The sequence below is a fragment of the Etheostoma spectabile genome, unplaced genomic scaffold (genome assembly GCF_008692095.1).
Source record: "Etheostoma spectabile isolate EspeVRDwgs_2016 unplaced genomic scaffold, UIUC_Espe_1.0 scaffold00002619, whole genome shotgun sequence".
NCBI classification, from domain to species: Eukaryota; Metazoa; Chordata; class Actinopteri; order Perciformes; family Percidae; genus Etheostoma; species Etheostoma spectabile.
In genome coordinates this window covers 69,058-95,455 of record NW_022602926.1, presented here as the reverse complement: position 1 = coordinate 95,455, position 26,398 = coordinate 69,058, and the positions used below count along the sequence as shown (strand labels likewise).

Genomic DNA, 26,398 nt, shown 5'->3' with positions numbered 1-26,398 from the left:
ATAAGTCGTAGTATGGCAAAAATTCATAAAATGTCATAAAAATTCCTTTTAGAGTATGTCAAAAAATTCATAAAAGTCATAGTATAGTAGGACAAAAATTCATAAAATGTCATAAAAAGCCATAGTATAATATGTAGAAAATTCATGAAAGTCATAATAAGTCATAGTATAGTATGTCGAAAAATTCATATAAAGTCATACTACAGTATGTCAAAATATTTATAAAAGTCATAGTATAGTATGACAAAAAAAATCATGAAAGTCAGAGCTTAGTAAGACAAAAAATTCATAAAAGTCATAGTATAGTATGTCAAATTAAAAAAATAAGTCATAGTAAAATGTGTCAAAATTTCATAAAAGTCATAGTATAGTATGACAAAATATTCATAAAAAGTCGTAGTGTAGTATGTCGTAACAAGTCCAAATTGATAGTTCTTGTTGTAAAACAAGAAGAATCTAAAGTCCTCTGGAGAATACGAGCATTGATCCCGCTACCTCTAGCATGCTAAGCAAGCACTCTACCATTTGAGCTAATTCCCCCTTTTCAGAAAGTGTCATAGTATGTTGAAAAAATTCATAAAAGTCATAGTATAGTATGTCAAAAAAATCATAAAAGTCATAGTATAGTATGACAAAAAATCATTAAATGTCATTAAAAAGTCATAGTAAAGTATGTCGAAAAATTCACAAAAAGTCATAGTATAGTATGACAAAAAATTCATAAAAGTCATAGTATAATATTCCTAAAAAGTTGTAGTGTAGTATGTCTTAACAAGTCCAGATTTATAGTTCTTGTTGTAAAGCAAGAAGAATCTAAAGTCCTCTGGAGAATGCGGGCATTGATCCCGCTACCTCTCGCATGCTAAGCAAGCACTCTACCATCTGAGCTAATTCCCCTTTTCAAAAAAAGTCATAGTATGTTGAAAAAATCGTAAGTCATAGTATAGTATGACAAAAATTAATAAAATGTCATAAAAATTCATTTTAGAGTATGTCAAAAAATTAATAAGTCATAGTATATAAGTATGACAAAAATTCATAAAAAGGCATAAAAAGGCATAGTATAAGATGTTGAAAAATTTCAGAAAAAGTCATGAAAAGTCATAGTATAGTATGTCAAAAATTCATAAAAAGTAATGTAAAAAAACTAAAGAAGTCTCTTGGATGACAGACAAAACATCTGCGGAGGACCTTTTACCAAGTCCAGTGTCCCTCGGCCTAGTTGTGGACTTGTGGGGTAGTAGCATGGATCAGGAACTAAAATGGACACATCTGGACTCAATGTGGGCATTGTACGGCAATATTTGACACGTTTAGAGCAAAAAGACAATTATCAGTTTATTTCCCATCTGTCAGGTATATTTGTGGACTCAGTTGGACATTGTGGACAGAAACATTGGTGGATCTTGATTCCCACCATGGGATTTGACCTGTATTGCACATTGCCTTCACATCCCGTGCAATGTATTGCCATTGTCAAACACATTGCCACCCTGGTGACTTTCTTCCATGTCTCCATGAACGCCCATATATTTGGGCTGACAGTTGAGAAACCTTCCCTTGTTAACTATGACATGGATGACTGAGAAACTACCATTTCATGACGTTTAATTTACTATATCATAATTTTTCAAACAGGTCCTTCTGAACATCTGTAGGAACAGTCAGGATGGCCGAGCGGTCCAAGGCGTTGTGTTCAGGTCGCAGTCTCCACTTTAGGCGTGGGTTCAAACCCACTTCTGACAATAATTGTTTTCATTTGGAACTAATGTCTGAGAGTTGATATTGGGAATAAAGAACTTAGCAGTTCTTTGTATTCAAGAGGACATGAATGTGCACGAGAAACCCAATTGAAAGTACAGCGTTTTGTAAGCATCTTTATTGTCAACACATGTAAAGTTACTGACTCTGATTTAACTGAGGGATTCGGTGAAAGTTATCTTTTGTTTTTTTTTAAACTTTGGGTTGTGTACAGAACAGGAGAAAATGGTTCTTTGTTGCATCCAGATTTGTATGTGTTACAGATAAAAAGCGCAAATTGACATCATTCCATCCAATACGGGCCAGACGGGGTTGACAGATAGATTTTAAAATCCTTACAGATAAACAGTCATCGTAGCTGTTTGCAGGATTTCCGCAAAGTTTACCGAGATTAACCTGGGCCGTATAGTGGCGATAATACAAAAAGAGAGAAGTACTTCTACTTGTTGTTACCTGTCGTTGCTATGGGTAACAAGCGTTCACAGTCCCATGTGTCCTTAGGGGCCCGTAGTGGATGAAATGGTAAAACATTTGGCCCTGGATGCACAGCCATATGAATGCCTGCCATATTGAACGACAAAATGTCCTGAAAAAAAGTTCTTTAACTCTATCTCCCCCAACTCATTTTTTTTTGTTTCTTGTTATATCTCGGCAAGAAGTATCATGATTTTGGGTCGTCTGTCCATCTCTACATCAGAATCAGATATTCTTTATTGATCCCTAAAGGGAAACACTGGAAAAGACTGTTCCTTCGAGCAGGATTTGAACCAGCGACCTAAGGATTTCAGCTTTACGCCTCTACAGTCCTCCGCTCTACCAACTGAGCTATCGAAGGGAGCTACCACATACACACACACACTTTCCATTCTTGTGAATGTGATAACACAGGACCCCCTGGAGGGAATTTCTGAATCATCAGGGGCTGTAGCTCAATGATAGAGTGCACTTCCAGTCTCAACGCCCAGATGTATTACAAGATTTGAAGTAAACATTGTATTGCCCAGTGATGGTGGTATAGTGGTGAGCATAGCTGCCTTCCAAGCAGTTGACCTAGGTTCGATTCCCAGCCATTGCAGTAGCTTTCTTTGAGTGATGTTACTTGCTTTTTTATACAAGAAGTCAGCAGAAAGGTTACTTTCCCAACCTGGTTTGATAAAACATTAGATCTCTTTGGGCTGCACGATTATGACCAAAATGATTGATCAATATGGAGATCACGATTAATTATCACAATTATTTGTTGATTTTCTACTCTACGTCGTTTAGCTTTGGAACCCCCCTTTCTCCACAGCTTTCAACTGACAGATATGGGTGGGGGAGTGGTCACTGTGACCAACACTTTCTGTGTGATTCAGGTGGACATTGTGGACAGAAACATCGGTGGATCTTGATTCCCACCAGAGGATTTGGCCTGTATTGCACATTCCCTTCACATCCCGTGCAATGTATTGCCATTGTCAAGCACATTGCCACCCTGGTGACTTTCTTCCTTGTCTCCATGAACGTCCATATATTTGGGCTGACAGTTGAGAAACCTTCCCTTGTTAACTATGACCTGGATGACTGAGAACCTCCTATATCATGACATGTTTAACTTACTATATTTGTTATATCAGTCAGGATGGCCGAGCGGTCCAAGGTTCAGGTGGCAGTCTCCACTGAAGGCGTGGGTTCAAATCCTATTTCTGACAGCTACTCTTTTTCTGAGACATGATATTCCCAATGATATTGGGAATAGAGAACTTAGCAGTTCTTTGTATTTAAGTATTTAACAGCGTTTTGTGAGCATCTTTATTGTCAACACATGTAAAGTTACCATGTGTGTGTACACAGTAGACATATCTACTGCTGTAATCACTGTCAATGGCAAGTCCTTTAAAACCTGTTCTTGACTTGCTTTTTCCCACATCCTCTGATGCTTTGCTTGCTAAATGACTTAAGTTGGCCTATAATTGTTGCTTTTTCATCTTCGTTGTGATTGTTGTGTACCTTTAACATCACGCATGTGGAAATTATGAAAGAACTGAGTAGCAACCCTTGCAAAACTTTTCAAGGTTCCATGGTGTAATGGTTAGCACTCTGGACTCTGAATCCAGCAATCTGAGTTCAAATCTCAGTGGAACCTGTTTTTAAGCCACAGCACAGGTGAAAAAAATCAACCTTTCAACTTTCCACATCTAGTTTAAAGTGAGCTTACAGGTTTTAAACATACACTGCATCGGCCAGTGATGTTGGTATAGTGGTGAGCATAGCTGCCTTCCAAGCGGTTGATCTGGGTTTGATTCCCAGCCATCGCAGTAGTTTTTGTTGTGTGGTTACTTGCTTTATTGTCAAGCAGTACCAGAAAGGTTACTCGCCCAACCCAGATTTGATAAAATATAAAATTTCTGTTATGGTACAAATAAGGGAGCATATCAATCAATCAAGCTGCCTCCACGAGGATCCACAGACACAGGCAGTCCACTACGATTTGCAATTTGCCCGTGTCTGGTAACTACTACTAACCAATTAGAAAGTTTATGGACATTTGTGCAAATAGGTATAGTGCTAAATTCCAGGTTGTCGTGGCCGAGTGGTTAAGGCGATGGACTAGAAATCCATTGGGGTCTCCCCGCGTATGTTCAAATCCTGCTGACAACGAGAGGCATTCTTCAAGAATAGTAGAACACTGATAAATCATCACAGTATACCAAACTACAGATGTGCCTTCACAAACAATATTGTGTTTTCTCATAGGTACTGGAAGTCATCTGTCTCCACCAAAGTATTTCTTTTCAGTCCAACATGCCATCCCGTCCACCGGGACTTCAGTGTACCGTTCCACCCCTTTAATACATGTCAATCAAGCTGAGCCTGTAAAGGCCTGTTATAAGATATATTCAATGTACTATATTCAACTGCTTGGCTGTGTAGCGATATATGGGTGATTGTCACACTCTGCACTCATAAAAGCTTATGCAAGCATTTCACAGAATGTTCTTTTTGTTGAAACATGTATCTCACGTTCTCTTATTGAAACATGTATCTCACTAACCAAGGACGGAGGCCCAATCACACACACACACACACACACACACACACACTATGCTGTTTGTATCAACCTATAACCCAACCACATGATGATTACACACTCACACACTATTATTGTTTGTATCAACCTATAAATAAAGAAGCAAGGAACTGCCTCGGCGCAACTCTCTTTTGGGTGTTCAGCCTAGCAGGTTGCCCTTTGTACAAAGTAGCTTGGTTGTCCCGTGTCATCTCTTGAGCCATCTTAAAAGTGAAGAGAGAAATCTCTTCACATTTTTCTGGTCCTTCGAGCCGGATCTGGTAACTGTGTTGGCGGCGCCGGAAGAATCTACACCGAAGCCTGTCGACAGCCAGCCTCCAGTACAGAGGGGCTGAAAGCCCGGTGACGTAAATTCGTCCCGGCCGGTGAATAGAGGGTTCACCGGTGTCGCCACCACAGGACACCGGATCCGAAACCTGCGATTGGCAAGAAGGAGGTGAGATACGGAACACCATACGAATGAATGCGTAAGGTCACAAAAGTAAAACAGTCAGTCAGAACTGTTTTAGAGCAATACAGTCAGTCAGAACTGTATTAGAGCAAACAGTCAGTCAGAACTGTTTTAGAGCAAAACAGTCAGTCAGAACTGTTTTAGAGCAATACAGTCAGTCAGAACTGTATTAGAGCAAAACAGTCAGTCAGAACTGTTTTAGAGCAAAACAGTCAGTCAGAACTGTTTCATGAGGGTCAGTCAGAACCCAGATAAGAAATACAGTGACGGGGGGCGCTAGTGAGCAATGGAGGAGTAGGCAGCGTTTCCCTGGAGCTCCTGCAAATTTAGAAATATTTTTGGTACTAAATCGACATTTGGACAACTCTATTATAGATTGGGAGAGAGGAAAGTCTAGTCTTCATTTAATTGCATTAGGACATGAAGAAAGCAAGTTTGAGGATGCATGCTTCCAGCAAGGACAAGAAAGCGAAAGAATCGGGCCCAGCCGCCCCGGACTCGCCTGAAGGTAGCTACCCGATGGCTAATGCTACCATCCTAGATGCTATAAACTCTCTCCGCACAGAGCTACAAGCCACCAAATTCGAAATTTGTCAGACAATTGACACTCGCATCGAAGAGGTGTCCGCCACTATTAGAGGAGAACTCCTCACCCTCAAGACCGAGACTCAAATGCTATTCAAGTCCTGAAACGTCCAACGAACAACATGGCGCAACCATAGCTGAGCTAGAACGAGCGGCCACACAGTCAGCAGATGCCATAACAAAGCTAGAGTCGGAGATAAAACGTCTACGCACAGAAACGAATCAGCTAACAGAAAAGTACATGGATCTTGAAGGAAGGTCCAGACGACAAAATATACGGATTGCAATGTTAAAAGAAGGGGCAGAGAAAGGCGTAGAACTGAACGTATTCGTCTCACAGCTCCTCAAAGACGTGCTGACGCTGGATGACTTACCGCTGGTGGACCGCGCTCATAGAGCCCTACGAAGGCGCCCAGACGACACGGGACCTCCTCGGGCGTTGGTGGTGAGACTCCATTATTACCGCGACGTTACAATGATCCTCCGGAAGGCCATGACTCAGAGAGACCTCGCCTACCGCGGACAGAAGATCCACATCTTTCCTGACTTCACCCCCGAGATTGCGAAACGCAGAGCTGCATTTAACGGTGTCAGAGCACTTCTTCGGGACAAGCCGGGAGTTCGGTATGGACTTTTGTATCCCGCAAAGCTGAGAGTGACTTTCAGAGGAACAGAAACAATGTTCACAGACGCGAAGGAGGCCCAGAAATTCGCGGAGCTCCACTTTGGTACGGGTGGAGGCGATGCAGATGACCCCGTGGCGGACACCTAACGAGGATGTGGAGTGGCTGGATTCTGGTAGTACTCAATGTTGGACTTTCCTGGGATGTTTATCCAGCTAATTTTATATAATGTTTAGATTCTTCATCTTGGTTACGTAGTTAGCTGCCTTAAGTTTCGTTGACAATCTGAAGAGGGCTGATAGTTATAAATAGGTAGTTTATATATCTTGATATATGTTTTTCGGACCATTTTTTTTTTTTTTTTTTTCAACCGTTCAGATGTCGGTTTGGTGCTTAAATTTTATATTCTTGCAGAGCTCTTTCAACTTCTAATTAGGAGTTAGTGGTAAGGGAAGTTGTTAGTTAAGTAGGTTAATGTGTCTTTGTTGTGTGAGTGTTTCGGTTATCTTTTTCTTTATAACTTCCTTAGAGGGGTCGCGCCTTACTTTGCAGATTCTTCTTAGTATAGGCAAGACAGTGAGTATTTTGTTTGGGGTGGGCTGGGACTTACATATGATGTATAATCATCCCTTTTACACTTATGAGGACCTCTATATTCTTTTTCATTCTATTCTGAGCTATGCAGGTTAATACAACACAAACAAAGAAAGGCGGACAAATTACCTTGGTCACATGGAATGTTAAAGGTTTGAATAATCCTGTTAAGAGGGGTAAGATATTAGTGCACCTAAAAACACTGTCCAGTGATGTAATTTTCCTTCAGGAAACTCACCTTAATAAGAATGAGCACATTAAACTGAGATGCAGGTGGACAGGGCAAGCTTATCATTCTACTTGTGCAGTGAGAGCTAGAGGCGTGGCAATATTATTCAAAAAAGGTACACCTTTTACCCATAGATCAACCATATCTGACAGGGAAGGCAGATATTTAATATTAGTAGGAGAATTGTACTCTGTTCCTATAACTCTGGTCAATATATATGGCCCCAACATAGACTCTCCACTTTTTTACAAACATGTTTTAGCCCAGATACCTGACATCTCGCAGACCAATCTAATTATTGGAGGGGACCTGAATCTTGTTTTAGATCCATATTTAGACCGCTCGTCAACACGTAGAGCATCGACCTCTAATGCTAGTATCTTCCTTAAGGAATATTTAAATAATTCTAATTTGTTTGATAGCTGGAGGATCTTTAACCCTCAAGGGAGAGCCTACTCATTCCACTCACATGTTCATAATGTGTACACACGAATTGATTATTTAATGATAGATGCAAAATTATTGCCCTATACTAGTGAAGTACAATATCACAATATAGCAATTTCAGACCACGCCCCACTCTCTCTAAATTTACAATTAGATCATGTGAACCAAACTGGAAGAACATGGAAATTAGATCCACAACTATTGAAAGAACCAGAATTCTGTAAGTTTGTCAGAGAGCAAATTACGTTTTTCTTTGAAATGAATGACCTTCCGGGAACGTCTCCTTCAATACTGTGGGAAACTATGAAAGCCTACTTAAGGGGAGGAATTATATCTTTTCGAGCAGCAAAGAGGAAAAAGAATCGTGCAGAATTGGTGGATTTAGAGCAACAAATTAGGCGTCTGGACAAGGATAATGCTACGCAACCTTCCACAGAAACTCACAAAAAAATTCTCTCGCTGAGGTACAAATATAATCAATTGTTGTCAGACCACATCACTAGAGCTTTCATTTTTACTCAACAGAAGTATTTTGAAATTGGGGAAAAACCTAATAAGTTATTGGCTAGGCAATTAAGGAAAATGGAAAGTGACCGCACAATTAACAAAATTAAATCAGAAAATGGAGAAGTCTTAACTTCACACAAAGACATTAATCATAGCTTTAAACAGTTTTACGAATCACTGTACTCTTCCAAGGCTGTGAAAGATGATTTAACTATACAGACGTTTTTAGATAGCTGTGATCTCCAAACTTTAACTCAGGAAGATAAGAGCTCTCTTAATGCAAATCTCTCATGCATAGATATTCAGGTTGCTATCAAATCACTGAAAAGTGGGAGAACAGCTGGTCCTGATGGATATCCTGGGGAATTTTATAAAGAATTTAGCGACCTATTATCACCTTATTTGCTAAAAATGTACACCCAAGCAAACTCAGATAATATCCTACCGCCTACTATGAGAGAAGCCACAATAATATTAATACCAAAAAAGGATAAGGATCCTGAGGAAGTAGGTAATTACAGGCCAATTTCACTATTAACCTATGATCAAAAGATTCTAGCCAAAATTCTAGCTAATAGATTGACTTTATTAATGGATAAACTGATTCACCCGATCAGACGGGTTTTATACCTAACAGACACTCTTTCTTTAATTTGCGACGTCTTTATAATGTGATCTACTCTCAGAAAGAGGAAACTTCTGATTTGGCTGTCCTTTCCCTCGACGCGGAAAAGGCTTTTGACCAAATAGAATGGCCCTACCTTTTTGCAACCCTGAGAAGATATGATCTTGGTGAACACTTTGAAAAATGGTTAAAAATCCTTTATCATAAACCTTGTGCTAGAATTATTACTAATAAGACACTATCTCCTGCATTTCAATTACATAGGGGCACCAGACAGGGCTGCTCGCTCTCGCCCTTACTTTTTGTCTTGGCCCTAGAACCCCTTGCTCAATCAATTCGTGCCAACCCGCTTGTGCAGGGATACATTACTAAAGGGACTATAAATAAATTTCCTTATATGCGGATGATATCCTACTGTTCATAACCAATCTTCAGTGTACCATACCAACGCTCCTAGACACAATCTCTCAGTTTGGGAGGTTTTCTGGTTATAGGATTAACTGGTCTAAGAGTGAACTGATGCCAATTAAGCTCAAAGACTCTTCGATCTTGGAAAGTACGCCATTTAAAATTGCTAATGATAAGATTACTTACCTTGGAATAGAGATTACGAGGGACTTTAATTCACTTTATGAAGCTAACTTCTCACCCCTTATGGTGAATCTACAAAATAGCATCCAGTTTTGGAAATCTCTTCCCATTCCCTAGTGGGTAGAGTCAATGCAATAAAAATGGTTTTTCTCCCTCAGATCCTTTACCTGTTTCAAAATATTCCCATCTTTTTACCTAAGAAATTTTTTAAGAAACTTGATTCTATAATTGTTCCATTTCTGTGGGACTATAAAACACACCGAATTAGCAAAGCTCATCTCTGCAAGGCAAAAGTAGAGGGCGGACTGTCCCTCCCAAACTTTTCATTTTACTATTAATCTTGTACAATTTGGTTAGATCGTAATTTTACACAATCCAATTGGATCACAATGGAAAAGGAAGACTGCAGCCCTTATGAAATTAGCGCTCTTATTCTGTCACCCACAAGTACAGATACCTTGGCATACAACAATAACTGCATCATTCACAGTACTATACGTATTTGGAAACAGATAAAATCCCAGTTTGGTATTGAATCCATTTCTACCTTAATACCAATAGCAAAGAATCCTTCATTCGTTCCTTCCACTTTAGATTCAGGTTATACACAATGGAAAGATTTAGGTATCAGGACTATTGGTGACTTGCTGGTGGGTGGTAACTTTGCCTCTTTCTCTCAACTTCAGGCCAAATTTGGTCTCCATAAACACAATCATTTTAGATATCTACAGGTCAGAGCATATGTCAAAAAACACATGCGCACTTTAGAGAATATATTACCTAACGATTTGACGAACTCTTTAAGCTGGGTGGTGGAGGAAGACATCTGATCTCCCAGATTTATAATGTGTTATTATCCAGCTCCTCGCCGTCCATGCAAGGCCTTAGATCAGGCTGGGAGCAGGAATTAGGAACGGAGATAAGTGATGAACTTTGGAAGGCTGCACTGGAGAATATTCACAAGTGTTCTGCCAATTCTAGACACTGTCTTATTCAATTTAAAATTATTCACAGGCTTCATTACTGTAAGGTGAAGTTGCATAAAATTTTTCCTAACACATCCCCACTGTGTGACAAATGCCATATTGCAGAAGCTACGCTTCTCCATTCTTACTCTTTGTGTACAAAATTAACCCCATTTTGGTCTGGCGTATTTAAAACTTTATCAGATATGCTCCGTATAGAGTTAAGGCTGGACCCACTTCTGATTGTACTCGGAGTTTCTGTTCAGCTTTCTCAATTTAATAAATACCAACGACAATTGTTGTCTTATGCCTTTATCATAGGAAAAAAGCTAGTGTTGATGTTCTGGAAGAAACCAGAGGCTCCATCGGTTAAATTGTGGCTGGATGAACTGGTAAGGCTCTCTCATTTGGAAAGAGTACGGTTCTCATTAGCAAATAACTTAAAGCGATTCAACAGAACTTGGCAACCCCTTCAGCAATATATTAATAACCCTATTTGAAGATGATTTGTTTTGATTATCGATGTGATCTGATGTAAGTCCCAGGAAAGGGGAGGAGGGTGGGCTGGGGGAGGTGATTGGGTCTTGAGAATGTCCTTATTTATGTCACTTTTGTTTTGTTTTAATTTTGTATTGTCTTTATGTTTTATGTTCACATAAAAGAGAAAACAAACATGTATTGTTGAGGTTGTAATTCTCATGTCTGATTTCTCAATAAAACAGTTTAACAAGAAATACAGTGACAAAGAAACGCATAACAGGCCTAGAAGGAACAGTGTATGAGTGTGAATGTGAATGTGAATGAATAATATCACTGAAGTCGATTTAAAGGGTCTATAGAGACTGACACAGTGATAGTTTGTTGTTTTGTCATTTACAAAAGAAGTACTGACGTCTAAAGACAAAAGGTCGGACACAGTCCATAAAAACAGCACCGCACCAGGTTACATGGTGTAGAAGTGCGTGTTGTTGTCCTGTCTCAAGACTTGTGTGTCAGTGAATTTTGAGAATGATCCTTTTTGTACTAAAATACAAAACCGAGGACAAAATAATTCAAGAGGTCCGATATAGTTTATCACCAGAACGATATACTGATGACACTCCTGATTGCATAGTAGATATCAGTATTTCACCAAGTCAAATACAGACTAATATAATACCTAGCGAACAGGATAGTCTCCAAGAAATATATCTCCTGTGTCAGGTAAATCACCCGGATAATGAATAATGGGTAAGACACAGAGCAAAGACAATAAGTTAGAAGAAAGAGAAAAAGTCTTAGCAAGTTTGGAGTGAGATGAAAGGTATATGGGACAACAATATCCAGGAGCAGGCCAGATAAGTAGAGACCGAAAAAAAAGCATGGTTTTCAAGGGAAGTTACGGACCACAGATGTCCTAGAATTACAGATAGCGCTGAAGTTGGAAATTGTTAAATCAAAACCAAAAAAGGATAGGAGACGTAAGGAATACAAGTTATCTGACAGATGGTTAACAGTAAGTCAAGAAAGGGAAAAAAGTGAAAAGGAAAAGGAGAAGCAACTCAGACAAGCAGTTATGGTGAGAGAGGAAGATGAGACACCAACAACATCTAAGAGTATGGCCCCCAGGCCAGCTCCGAGAGGCGGAGCAGAAAGTTCAGGGACAGGGAGCATTAGCTCCACGACTGGAGGTGCAAAACCAAAAACAACCCCAGTACGCCAGATAGACAGCCGTAAAGGCTCATCTAAAAGTCAGAGTGAACCACAGACAGTATCAAAACGAAAGCAACCAAGCAGATTGGTGAAAGCAAAGGGACAAAGGTCCACAGATGCACCAAGGGGAAGACAGAAAGATTTGTATCCAATGCAAGAATTAGCAGACCATGTTGAGGGTTGGTCTGAATGGCATGACATAGACACAGAGGATGAGGAATGTGATAGAGCAGGTGAAGACAGCTTTGAGGATGAGAGACCGACACCCATCACAGGACAATACCCCTTAGTAGAGGTAGCTAACCCCCGATATGGACAAAAAGATGAAAATGACAGACCAGATATGAGACCCACTATTAAAATATATAGAGCATGGACTAACAGAGACATGCTAAAGGCCTTAGAGGGGCTCCCCGACTCAAAACACAACCCAGTAGCTTGGGTGGCTGCTTTTAAAGAGCTCATAGACAGTAGTAACTGCAAAACCACCCAATTTCCGGCCCAGTACACGAATAGTATGGGTACGAAGTGCCTCAGGTCATATCACACAAAACCGTATGTCCAAACACTTATGGGTGGAGGACCCGGAGACAAACAAAAGAGTAAAAATGTCCATCCTGATAGACAGCTCCTGTCCAATAAACCTACTAGGACGAGACCTATTAAAAGCATTCAATTTGGCTATTGTTCCAACAAATCATGGTATGAAATGTGTGCCAATGAAAGATGAAAATGTAGTTTATGGGCCTGAAGAGCCTCACTACTATTGGACACTAGATTTGGGGAGCGGAGCTGCTATACAGCTATTAAAATTGATTACAGACAAAGGTGATAAATCACACCTTGAGGAACAAAAGCCAGACGGAGTCCATTGTACCCTCTGGTATAAGAGTTCGCCAGGATTAGATGTGCCATATCAGTTGCAAATAAATAATCTAAAAGGCCGAGCATTACAAGTAACAAATTTGTACATGTCACCAGAAGGAGAGGTAGCAGCTGCAGTCATGCTGACAGAGGAACATAAAGAGCTGTTTAGAGGAAGATATGTGCCACATATCTCACTGAGAAAGAGAACTGACCATACATGGTACAGCCTAGGGCAGATGGTAACAATAGCAGAGAGAGGGAGTTACACAGGAGGTGGTGACGATGGGTGGAGAACAGATACTAACACAGGATATAAGAAAAAGACAGTAGGATGGAGAGTTAGAGTGACGCCTACCACCCACTTGGACAGCCCCATGTGATTAAAAATCCTATCAGTGCAGGCAGTGACTGAAGGCCAACAGAAAGACTTAGATGCACTCCCAGACTATTTATGGTCAACAGGGCCCACAGATGTGGGACTGGTCAAAGGTGTACAGCCTGTAGATGTAAAGGTCATATCAACCAGAACGCCAAAAGTACGCCAATCTCAAAGGAAGCCACTGCTGGCATACAGCCAGTAATAACTTCAATGTTAAAATCAGGTATATTACGAGAAACAACATTGTCAGAAGTCACGTGTTTAACTCCCATATTCCCAGTAAGGAAACAAGCAGCAGGAAAATGGCGAATGATACAAGACCTCTGTAAATGAAATAGTACAAAAAGAGGAAGTCACTGTGGCTAATCCACATACTATAATGAACAGCATATGACCAACTGCAAAATGGTTTTCAGTCATTGACCTATCTAACGCATTTTTCTCCATCCCACTAAATAGAGAAGCACAGAGGCTATTTGGTTTTAGACTGAATGGAAAGGTCTATACATCCACCAGATTACCACAGAGATTTGTAAATAGTCCCACTATATACTCTAAAGTGCTAACTGACTCTATGTCTACCTGTCCTCAATTACAAAATGGACAATATCTCCTATACGTAGATGACATCTTAGTAACAGGAGATACTCAAGATTTATGCAGAAAGAACACTTTAACAGTTTTAAGGCACCTCGCACAGGAGGGGCACAAAGCATCAAAATCCAAGTTACAATTTGTGCAACAGAAAGTAGCATGTCTAGGACACATGTTATCAGCGGAAGGGAAAGAATTGTTACCTACTAGAAAGCAAGCAATTCAACAGACTCCAAAGCCTGAAACCAAACAACAAATGATGTCATTTTTAGGGCTATGTAACTTCTGCAGGGCATGGATCCCTGAATACTCCATAATGATCCAGCCCTTAATGAATTCTATACATGGTCTTAATATGGCCATGAGAGATAAAGTCACCTGGTCAACTGAGATGACCAATGCTTTTGAGAAACTAAAAGGGGAATTACAGACAAATGCTATTATGGCACTACCAGACTACCGTAAACCATTCAAGCTATTAGTGTCACACAAAGATATCTACATGACAGCAGTGCTGACTCAAAAGTGGGGGGAAAAAGATAGACCCCTGGCATTCTACTCTAAACAACTTGATTCCATTGCAAGTGGGTTTCCAGACTGTGTACGTGGGTGTTGTGCAGCATATGAAGCAGTTTTGGCCTGTGCAGATGTAGTATTAGGACACAATGTTGCAGTATGTGTTCCACACACAATACAAGAGGTGTTGCTGCACGCTCACTTACCGTTTGTTACACATGCCAGACATCTAAAACTTATCAGCGTACTACTGTCACGAGATAACATCATTTTGCAAAAGTGTGTAGGCATAAACATAGCAGAAGCAGTAGCCACATCAGCAGACGGAGCACCACACAGCTGTGTCTCTGAGATAGAAAAGTACACTCGTCCACGTGCTGACATTTCACAACAGCCAATAATAGGAAACAAAGATATTTTTGTAGATGGTTCAGCATCCAAAGACGGCACTGGAACCAACCGTGTGGGTTACGCAGTAACCACACTGACAGAAGTATTAGAAGCTGGAACATTACCGCGCACAACCTCAGCACAAACAGCGGAGCTTGTGGCAGTAATACGTGCATGCCAAATGCATGAAGGACAGGACATTAATATTTACACAGACAGTCAGTACGTCTTTGGAGAAGTACACCATTTTGCAAAAATATGGAAACATAGAGGGTTTAAAACCTCTAGTAGAAAAATTTTAACACACGCAGGTGTCTTACAAGACCTATTAGATGCAGTGTGCCTCACACTCATTATCCCTATGCAAATGTGCGGCACACCAGACAGATGATTCATACATCACTAAAAGAAACAACTTTGCAGACAAAGCAGTGAAAGCCGCTGCCATGCAGACACATGAAACCACAAGTATATACCACACAGATATAATCACCACAGACATATTGAAGGATCAGCAACTTGCAGCCCCAGCTAAAGAGATACAACAATGGATTCATAGGGGGCGCTACTTTAGTTAATGACGTCTATACCATCAACAACAAACCAGTTTTACCAAAATCCCTACACCAAACAGCAGCATTAGTGACCCATAGCTGATGTGTCAACAGGAGGGATATGGTAACTATGGTTAATAACTATTTCTATACAATAAATTTTGAAAGCTCAGCTAAAATGTTTGTAGCTCGATGTATGATATGCCTAAAAAACAACTCACAGGCCCAATTAAGACCAAAAAGAGGTCAATTCCCTACACCTCCTCATCCATTTCATACTGTACATATGGATTTTATTGAACTAAATCATGAGAAGGGTGTTAAATACGCTTTAGTAATTATTGATCAATTATTACTAAATGGGTTGAGATATATCCAACCAAGTCATTCCCATTACCTATTTATAATGGCTCTGTGGAAAAGGCAGATAAGGAGCACACTTTAGCTGACTGGATGAGACAAATGTTAGATCAGAAAGAAATAATTGAGACTAACCACGTCCCAGATGGAAATGTGCCCTCTGTCCACAGGAAACCAGGAGTCGGAGATTGGGTCCTGATCAAGGTGATACACAGGTCCAACTGGAAAGCGCCCAGGTGGGAAGGCCCATACCAAGTTTTGCTGACAACACCAACAGCTATAAAAATAGCTGAACGGGCGACATGGATCCATGAGGGTCATTGTAAACTAGTACCAGTGGAAGCCCTCACTGATCCATCAAAAGACTAAGGTAACACATAGTGAGAAGACTAGACATTCCCTTGGGACGGTCCACCTACCTGAAGAGACCACAAGGGTCCTTCAGAGGGGACAACGGGAGAAATCCTGGTAACAAGGGCTAGCGAAGACAACCAACGTGGATAAGACCACCCTGTGTGTTTCCTGCAGGTGAAATGATGGGGAGGGTAGTTTGGATATTATTGGTACTGTTAACAATTGCATGTGTTACACCACAGGATGCCTCCATACAGCAGGCATCTCCAACCGTTGGACACCACAAGGACCCTTGTCATGGCGGGTCTAAAGATACATGGGGACACACAGCTGACGTCTTATGGTTTTGTTATAATGGCTCAATAGACGCAACATTCTTTGTTCCTGCTAGCGCCCTTACTAAACAATATGGTGGGTGGATTGGGAGTGCCTCGACCTGGCAGGGGTATCCATGGTACATAGAAGCTAGGCCTAGCCCTGATTATGGGGGTTCAACCTGGGGCCACGTGGTAGCAACCACCGAAAAACATTGGTCAAAAAACTCATTTGGTTTTTACAAATCTGACGTAAAACAGATGTATTCTAATCTCACGTACACAAATGGAAAGTTCTCTTTCCATCTAAACACCACGAGAAAAGACTTTACCCCCAATCAGGGTCAAAATTGTACCCAACATCAAATCTGCGCTTTTGCAAACGGTTTTGATCCATGTTGGCAATATGCCTTTTGTCGCATAGCCCCTAAAATCAATGCATCCACCCCAATCCAGCCAGGGGTAGTCGTACCGGCTCCCGTGGACTCACAGGCAAAAGAAGTGCTGATCGTAGGAAAATTCCAGCCCATCTTCCACCATCCATTAGGATTAGATCCAGATGCAAATACATGGTATAAGTCGCTACTAGTTATACTTCAGGCAGGACAAATTAATGAATCTTGTTACGCGTGTACATTCTTCCCACAAAGTATAAGTGAATCAATGTTTGTCAGACCACAACCGTTATCAGAACGTGAAGTGCAATGTATGATGTGTAGCCTGAGAAACATTACTAAGCCACGAAATAGCAATGACCAATTATATTCCAATTGGTGGAGAACAAACGCCACACAGTGTGACAACTGCACTCAGTTTGACAATTTACCCATAAGGGCAAATTTGTCAACAGGGTATAAAAAAGATGAGGCCCTGACCAGGCCCCTTATGGTAATCCCCTCAGACCAAATTGAGACCACCTATCCCGTATGTTTCACCCGAGCTAATGCCAGATCAGATAATCTGTATGTAGGGGAAACGTCAGGATGCACACTCAACATTAACGCTACTTGTGGTAAGGTCTTTAACATCTCAAAATGCAACGTGACAGGCACATCAGACGTTGTTACTTGGATTAGTGATGTATATGGCCCATCAGATGATGGTGGCTTATGCACCACCTCGGCTGTATGGTTGTGTGGAAGGAATATGTATCAGGCCCTTGCCCCACACTGGGCTGGCACCTGTACGTTAGTTTATTTGAGTCCCACTGTAACCATCCATGCTAGACTACACCATACAACACACCATTACGCACACTACAAGCCACGTAGCAGGCGTAGCGTCCTCCCTGCCCTAATGACATCTGAAGGAGAGAAACTCATGGCAGGAACATTCCCATGGTGGGGCACAGTAAAGAACGCACATAATATCGACAAGCTACATGTGCAATTGGAAAATCTAACATCCATAACGTCCTCGGGCTTCAGTGCATTAGGACCATTCGCTGCTGCAGTACGTAATACGTTAACACAACATCAATTGGCTCTCGATATCATTCTAGCATCTCAAGGAGGATTGTGTCATGTGATAGGAGACCAGTGCTGCACATACATCCCAGACGTAGCCGGCAACATTACTGAAACCGTCACACACCTTAACAACCTCTTAGCCCAAATGAAAAAAGATGATGTAGCTCCCTCTACAGGATGGAGTTTTTGGGACTGGTTGATGTCAGGAAGCTGGAGAGAGAAGTTGTTAACCTTAGTAGGACCTGTGATTATGTTAGTAGTGTTATGTTGTCTATGCTCAACATGTATTATGCCATGTATATCAAGAATGATGGATAGAATGTTGGCTGCCCATGTGTACACCTACATGACACTCCAACAGAGAGACCCTGACAGCCCTGACGGAAATTACGATAGCACCAGAGAGATCCACAAGAGACCATGGGACGACAACAGCGACAGTGACGACACATCTGTGTAAAAGGGCAGAGTACTGAGAACTCTAGCCCCACCTAGAGTCAAGTGCTGGTAACCTCTGACTCTACAACACTGTAAATAAGGAGTAAAAGCTCTCACATGATGACATAACTGAAAATCGAAAGAAGAGGTTATTGTCTGATGCCTACAGAGTATGACAAACAGGAGGGAATGTTATAAGATATATTCAATGTACTATATTCAACTGCTTGGCTGTGTAGCGATATATGGGTGATTGTCACACTCTGCACTCATAAAAGCTTATGCAAGCATTTCACAGAATGTTCTTTTTGTTGAAACATGTATCTCACGTTCTCTTATTGAAACATGTATCTCACTAACCAAGGACGGAGGCCCAATCACACACACACACACACACACACACTATGCTGTTTGTATCAACCTATAACCCAACCACATGATGATTACACACTCACACACTATTATTGTTTGTATCAACCTATAAATAAAGAAGCAAGGAACTGCCTCGGCGCAACTCTCTTTTGGGTGTTCAGCCTAGCAGGTTGCCCTTTGTAAAAAGTAGCTTGGTTGTCCCGTGTCATCTCTTGAGCCATCTTAAAAGTGAAGAGAGAAATCTCTTCACAAGGCCACACAGTCTGATTAGTCAAGTGGAAACACCTGTGGGAGTGGAACATGGATGTGTAGAGATGGGCTTTCAAACAACGCACCTCTTTGACATGTCAAAGTAGGAAAAACAAAGGTAGAAATAAAAATTAATTATGGCTTAACTCATGTCACATTTTTACAGGACATAAGGCATTACAAAGTAGTTGTTAACCCTTTCAAGTAACCATGTCCACCATGGACTAAACAAGTTTCAAGACTGACTATAACTTCAGTTAATCGGAAAGCTTAGCATGTTTTATTACCTTCACTGATGTTAGTTTTTCACATATTTACTACTATTACCACTCTGATCATATTCCCTTCCTCAATACTCCATAAAGAAACAAAGAACAATCATCAATGACAGAGAGCATATGAAGAGAATCATTACTCTCTGTCAGCTTCATGTTCAGAAAGGAATATCACGACTCATCATCGTGGTCAGCGAGACCAAACACTTTAGAAACACATTCCTCAAGTCAGAAACTCTAGAAATGATCCCTGAAAGTATAGTCTTGGTTAGACTGAGGGGGGGAACTGCATCTCATTCACTGCAGAGTGATTGTCACTCAGGGTTCAGAGGGACAGAAGCTAATCGTTACGTGCTCCAGATGACTCTGAGGTGAGAAAATCTATTTAGATCTTTAAGAAGACCGATATGTAGATTGAATTAGATTTTCAGTCACTGTTGTCTCAATACTTCAGTGCCAGCCTACTTATTCTCTACAATAATTGCTCCAGTCCTTTCTTTGCATTAAACACCAGCCAATCACAAGTGTTACTTGTGAATAATCAATGTAGGATTAATCAGGAAGCTCACATAAAAGATAGTTGCAAGGTCTACCAAATGTTTAACTTTACAACCTGTAAGCTGTCGGAGCCTTGGTTGCCACCTTCCCTCAAAATGTCAATAACAGATTTTCCAGCCCTTCGTCATAAACAGTAGAGCAGAGTGGCGCAGCGGAAGCGTGCTGGGCCCATAACCCAGAGGTCGGTGGATCGAAACCATCCTCTGTTATTTCCTATGCTTTGTATCAAAACTAAGTGTATTTCCTGTTTGTTGGTGTTTAACAAAGCATTCATTTCTCATTGCTCAGCTCGTTATATCAATACATATCTGGAAGATTCATGTTCCCTTTAAGGTCCTACAACCATTTTTATCATTCAAGTGACCTCAGTGCAGCACAAATATCCTCATGACCCAGCTTGTTCTGAATAAAATGATGTTGATATCTTGACTGGAGACACCAGGGTTGAGGTTTTCCAAGCTTTTATAGAAAATAGAAGCAGACGGACAATGAGCTATAAAAATGACCTTAGGTCTCAAAGGGTTAAATAATAGGAAGTTGCTGAACACACACAGTTACTGGAGTTAGAGAAAATGACGTCCCAAACGGCGCATACTTGTGTGTACTGCTCTTGTGCGAAGACATCCATCTTTTTTTTGGGGGGGGATTGGATTAGATTCAACTTTATTGTCATTGTGCAGAGTACAAGTACAAAGACAACGAAATGCAGTTTGTGTCTAACCAGAAAAGTGCAATGTGATATACAAAGTACAGACAGGTGGTGCATAGGCAGGACAAGAAAAATATTACAGTGTTATTTTTAGTGTTTTTAACTGTTTATTAGCATTTTTTCAAGAACAATGTTCAGTCCGATTGTGAGTTGGCCCGGCCGTTGGCTAGTTAGCTAACGGTAGCTTCCATGCTACATGAATAAGCCAGACAGAGTTGTCCCTCATCTGGTGATAGAACCCTGATTCCCCCCCGTCTTGTTGGCTCAGAGCTCCACAGACTCAGTCCACAGGTACACATTAGTTTGAGAGGGTGTCATCACTGAGTTGTGGTTGTGATGGAAAATGAACCAGAATAAAAAAAAAGTACACGAGTAAATGTTGCACTACACGCTTGCAGCTGTCAATCTGTTCATGGAAATATCAATCTACACATTTGTGAATATTTTTTCTGTGACTTCACATTCAGAATACCGGTTTGTGAATATTTTCTACGAATGCAAATTACAAATTCAGATTTTTTTTTCTTGTGTTTTTTTTCATTGTGTGACATCAAATTAAGATCACACGTGTGTGAATATTTTTGCAAGTGCAAATTTAAACATATAAGTTCAGATTTTTTTCTTCTGAAAGCTCCCACCTTTTGCCCCATATTTCCCTTCATATGAGTCAGAGCCAGCAGCACTAAGGAAGAGCAGCCTCTCCTACGGCGAGTGGTGGCGACCCACGGGGAAACTTTGGTTTCCCAGTCAGTTCCAGTAGTACAGGTGAGAAAGTGGTGGATAAAACGAGGACTGTGGGTCTGTGTTGTTGGTACATAAGTGGAAACACATCCAACATGCTAACGCATATCAAAGCCATCACCCAGACATGCCAATCACTGGAACGAAAACTGTCCAACGTCTCCTCCCTACAGTGGTGAACCAGCCTTTAGATCCAAATACAAATAGGGCCAAAAAATCACTGAATCAATCAGGATTTCCACATCACCTTCAATGCTCCGTATCCACTCGTAGAGTAACCTGGCTTCAAGTATTTGCTGTATGTACTCAAACCTCGTTACAACACGCCATCCCGTCCACCGGGACTTCAGTGTACCGTTCCACCCCTTTAATACATGTCAATCAAGCTGAGCCTGTAAAGGCCACACAGTCTGACTAGTCAAGTGGAAACACCTGTGGGAGTGGAACATGGATGTGTAGAGATGGGCTTTCAAACAATGCACCTTTTTGATGTGTCAAAGTAGGAAAAGCAAAGGTAGAAATAAAAATGAATTATAGCTTAACTCAGTTTACATTTTTACACTGGACATAAAACATTACAAAGTCAAGAAAGTAGGTGTTTTAACCCTTTCAAGCAACCTTGTCCACCATGGACTAAACATACTTCAAGACTGACTAACTTCAGTTTTAAAGAAAGCTTAACATGTTTTATTACCTTCACGCACATTAGGTTTCCAAATACCTTCTAATACCAGTCTGATCATATTCCCTTCCTCAATTCTCCATAAAGAAGTAAAGAACGATCATCAATGACAGAGAGCATATGAAGTGAATCATTACTCTCTGTCAACTTCACACTCAGAAAGTAATATCACAACTCATCATCGTGGTCAGCAAGACCAAACACTTTAGAAACACATTCCTCAAGTCAGAAACTCTAGAAATGATCCCTGAAAGTATAGTCTTGGTTAGACGGGGGGAACTGCATCTCATTCACTGCAGAGTGATTGTCACTCAGGGTTCAGAGGGACAGAAGCTAATCGTTACGTGCTCCAGATGACTCTGAGGTGAGAAAATCTCTTTAGATCTTTAAGAAGACCGATATGTAGATTGAATTAGATTTTCAGTCACTGTTGTCTCAATACTTCAGTGTCAGCCTACTTATTCTCTACAATAAATGCTCCAGTCCATTCTTTGCATTAATACTGGTTCTTAACAGGCTTCCACTGTCTCAGATTATAGAAAACCACAATATAAATTACCATAGTTATGCGGACGACACACTAATTTACATAACCTTATCGCCAGGGGACTATAGTCCAATACAAAACCTGACTAAGTGCATTGAACAAATTAACGACTGGATGTGCCAGAACTTTCTGAAATTAAATGAAGGAAAAACTGAGGTGGCTGTTTTTGGAGCAAAAGAGGAACGATTAAAAGTCTGATTAAAAGCTTCAAACAACAATGTTAAAAACAACAGACAAAGCCAGAAATCTTGGTGTAGTCATGGACTCAGACCTGAATTTTAACAGCCACATTAAGACAATTACAAAGTCAGCCTACTTTCACCTTAAGAATATATCAAGGGTTAAAGGACTTATGTGTCAACAGGATTTGGAAAAACTTGTCCATGCATTCATCTTCAGTAGACTTGACTACTGTAACAGGGTCTTTACAGGTCTCCCTAAAAAATCAATCAGACAGCTGCAGCTGATTCAGAACGCTGCTGCTCGAGTCCTCACTAAGACCAAGAGACTGGATCACATCACTCCAGTCCTCACTAAGACCAAGAGACTGGATCACATCACTCCAGTTCTGAGGTCTTTACACGGGCTTCTTGGGCCTTAAAGAATTGATTTCAAAGTAGTTTTGCTAGTTTATAAATCCCTAAATGGTTTAGGGCCAAAATACATTTCTAATCTGCTACTACAATATGACCCCCCCAGACAAATCGGTATTGCACTACTTATTAGGTTGTCGTGGCTGAGTGGTTAAGGCGATGGTCTTGAAATTCATTGGGGTCTCCCTTCGCAGGTTCGAATTCTGGCGTCAACGAAAGCCATAATTTAAAGGTGGTTACACATCCCTTTATAACAAATGGCAGATATGCTTTCATGATCAATTTTGTAATATCTCAAAGGTACTGGAAGCTACCAATGCATCTCTGAGCATTTATTTACAGTCTCAATACCCAGATGTGTTGCAAGATTTGCAGTGAATGTTGTATTGTCCAACGATGGTGGTATAGTGGTGAGCATAGCTGCCTGTCAAGCAGTTGATATGGCTTTGATGCCCAGCCAGTAACTTACTTTGAGTGACATTATTGACTTTATTAGTCAAAAAGTAACCAGAAAGGTTTGATAAAACATTAGATCTCGGTAATATCGCACAAATAAGGGAGCATAACAATCAATCAAGCTGCCTCCATGAGGGTCCACAGACATAGACATGTTCCACCACCCGCAATTAAGCCTGTCTCCTCAGCTTCTAGGTACCGCTGCATCACCTCCTCTTCAGCTGGAGAGTTTGCATCTGCGTTTGTGAACTCACAGTTTAATGCCAAGAATGGTCTGGTCTCTCCCTCTTCCCCAGATAACATTCTCTCTGAGTTCCATTCCACATGCACTGAAATCCTAGACTCTATTGCCCCTTATCAAATTACAGCTGTTAAACCTAAGGCGGACCCCTGGCTAAATGACACCATAAAGGCCCTTAGACAACACTGCAGACAAGCTGAACGAAGATGGAAAGACAATCTACACGTGTCACTGGGTGTATTAAGGGACAGTCTATCACATACCAGAATGCTGTGAAGGTGGTGAAGATGCAGCATCTCTCTTCTGTCATAGCTAGCAATCACCACAAACCTAGATTGTTATTTAATACTTTTAACTCTGTTAACCTCTGCTCCAACAGATGTGTCAATTAGTACATGTGAGAAATGTCTCTCGCTTATTTTATTGACAAAGTAGCATCTATCAGGAAAATTACTGGTGCTAATGTTAAGGTCTTTTTATCTAATTCTTCTACACACTCAGCTGTGTTTGAGGAATTTAAGCCCGTTTCTCTGACATTACTTAGTGAGGTTGTACAACACATGAAACCTACCAACTGTCCCTTAGACATTGTCCCCGCCAGAATGTAGAAGGAGGTTTTAATAGGACCATTGGGGCGAGTCTTCTTACTCTTTTTAAGTAAATTGCTAAGCCTGTACTTTTAGTTGAGTAAAGAAGTTAAATCAGTACTTTTACTTTTACCAGAGAATTTGTTAACACAATTATCTGTACTTTTACTTGAGTGTTGGCAGTGAGTACTTTTACCATCTCTGACGGTCATTGGTATGCAGGTCACTTGATGTAATACAAGCAAATACATGAGGACCCACCCAACAGTTTTGTGATACGTGGCGTGCAACTGTATGTCAATGTTCAAGCTTGTTGCTGTGACCAAGAAACCACCAAAATGACTGATACATCATCAGTTCCGAAATTTTCTTGGATGCCAAATATTCGAATTCAAAGTCAGAATCCAATTGACATGTAAGAACAATACAATGCACGTCCAGCTTCTACATTTCTGCATGAGTCAGCTTCCCCAATTTCTGAGTAACAGGAAAATAGCCTGATAAGCATACATGTGCAGCTCAACCTCAAAAAGCCATAAAGCAAATGCTTGTGGCTTAAAAATCAAGTTCCCGCTCATAAAGCATCAGATAGATGCAGTCTCTGTGGCGCAATAGGTCAGCGCAGTCGGCTGTTAACCGAAAGGATGGTGGTTCAAGTCCACCCAGGGACGTTTGTTGCTTAAATAACCTGGAGAGAGCCAACTCTGGGATTTATCCTTCTGCAGAAGACCATAGAGCAGCCCAAAGTTAACCCAAGTGGCCTTATGTCTATCAGAAGGTACAGTTCTGCAAACCATGTACATGTGACTCTTTGCGGTCATTGGTATGCAGGTCACTTGATGTAATACAAGCAAATACATAAGGCCCCACCCAACAGTTTTGTGATACGTGGCGTGCAACTGTATGTCAATGATCAAGCTTGTTGCTGTGACCAAGAAACCACCAGCAAAATGACTGATACATCATCCGTCAGCTATTGCACCCCCACTGCTGCTGTATGTGGACTGTGGCTGCTGCATCAGTGAGGGGTCCAGCAAGCTGCAGACAAGGTTTGGGGAGTGGCCAGACCTCCACATACGGCTGGACATCTGGTACTTCATGCAAAGGCTGGCGGTCGGGTGTACCACTGACGCTCATTCCCTCTACCCCACCTTCATGAGCTGTCTCTCTGCTGCATATTTGGGTGGGATGCAGGAGACCTCTCTCTGTTGTGGCGGGCAAAGACTCAGGCAGGAGGGTGTGCCAGCCATGACTGATCATGTGGTGGATGCAAAGATCAGTAAGAAGGAGCTGAGTCAGTACTGTCTCAGGAGGACACGCGGTAAGGAGGCCACCATCTGCAGGAACTGGGAGGGGCAAACAGGAGGGACCTCATGGGGTTGGCACTGCTGGACCAGGTGCGCATGGAGCACATCTGGCGTGTGCAGCAACAACACGTCAAGTGCATCCAGGACCTGCCTGGTGTGCAGCTTCATACAGAGACGAGCACTATCAAGAAGGGGGGTGTTGTCCTGACCAAGGACCCTGGCTGTGACAGAGGGTCCACGTCTCTGGAATCATTTCATTGCCACCTGAACAGGTTCATTCTATCTAAGTTGTATGTGTTTCATGATTGTACTTTTGTTTTTTAATGTTAAATGGACATATTTTAAAGAATAATTTTAGAACTGTAATTTGCAATAAAAAACAAGACCTTTCCCATTTTAACAAACTGTTTTGATCACTTGAGGTATTTCAATGAAGTCTGTGGTTTTGGACAATTACCTTACAATCTAAAACTGTATATCCTATGGTCTCTGGAACAATAGTGGCAGTTGGAGGAGTAATGGCTCTCTACAGTGAATATGCAAAAGAGGATTTTCACAAATTGTGATAAAAAATTTTAATAAAGGATTGGCATTTTTCAACAAAGTATTGGCTTTTGCCTTGCAATAAGTGTTATTCCAATAACATAAACAAGCATACCGTTAATTAAGGTCCGTGTGTCTGTCATGATGTGGAGAATAGTTGTAT

General features: G+C 41.0%; 1 protein-coding gene and 7 non-coding genes across 8 annotated transcripts; 4 read left to right on the top strand and 4 right to left on the bottom strand.

The window, feature by feature from the left end:
* Window positions 1–824: 824 nt before the first annotated feature.
* Window positions 825–897, bottom strand: trnaa-agc (transfer RNA alanine (anticodon AGC)). Its single transcript has one exon. It is a non-coding gene; the product is annotated as a tRNA-Ala (tRNA).
* Window positions 898–2,508: 1,611 nt separating this feature from the next.
* On the bottom strand, window positions 2,509–2,596 carry trnay-gua (transfer RNA tyrosine (anticodon GUA)). Its single transcript is given in 2 exon segments — window positions 2,509–2,544; window positions 2,560–2,596. It is a non-coding gene; the product is annotated as a tRNA-Tyr (tRNA).
* A 1,218-nt stretch (window positions 2,597–3,814) lies between these two features.
* trnaq-cug (transfer RNA glutamine (anticodon CUG)) lies at window positions 3,815–3,886 on the top strand. Its single transcript has one exon. It is a non-coding gene; the product is annotated as a tRNA-Gln (tRNA).
* Window positions 3,887–4,967: 1,081 nt separating this feature from the next.
* LOC116676024 (uncharacterized) lies at window positions 4,968–25,900 on the top strand. The gene is made up of 5 exons (XM_032507431.1): window positions 4,968–5,267; window positions 15,971–17,392; window positions 18,299–18,393; window positions 20,807–20,829; window positions 25,359–25,900. Exons 2-5 carry the CDS (start codon window positions 16,334–16,336, stop codon window positions 25,898–25,900), a joined length of 1,719 nt encoding a protein of 572 aa, XP_032363322.1. The 5' UTR covers window positions 4,968–5,267; window positions 15,971–16,333.
* Window positions 19,322–19,537, bottom strand: LOC116676025 (small nucleolar RNA U3). Its single transcript, XR_004328586.1, has one exon. It is a non-coding gene; the product is annotated as a small nucleolar RNA U3 (small nucleolar RNA).
* Window positions 22,009–22,224, bottom strand: LOC116676026 (small nucleolar RNA U3). Its single transcript, XR_004328587.1, has one exon. It is a non-coding gene; the product is annotated as a small nucleolar RNA U3 (small nucleolar RNA).
* Window positions 23,235–23,316, top strand: trnas-uga (transfer RNA serine (anticodon UGA)). Its single transcript has one exon. It is a non-coding gene; the product is annotated as a tRNA-Ser (tRNA).
* Window positions 24,983–25,056, top strand: trnan-guu (transfer RNA asparagine (anticodon GUU)). The gene has a single exon. It is a non-coding gene; the product is annotated as a tRNA-Asn (tRNA).
* Window positions 25,901–26,398: the final 498 nt, after the last annotated feature.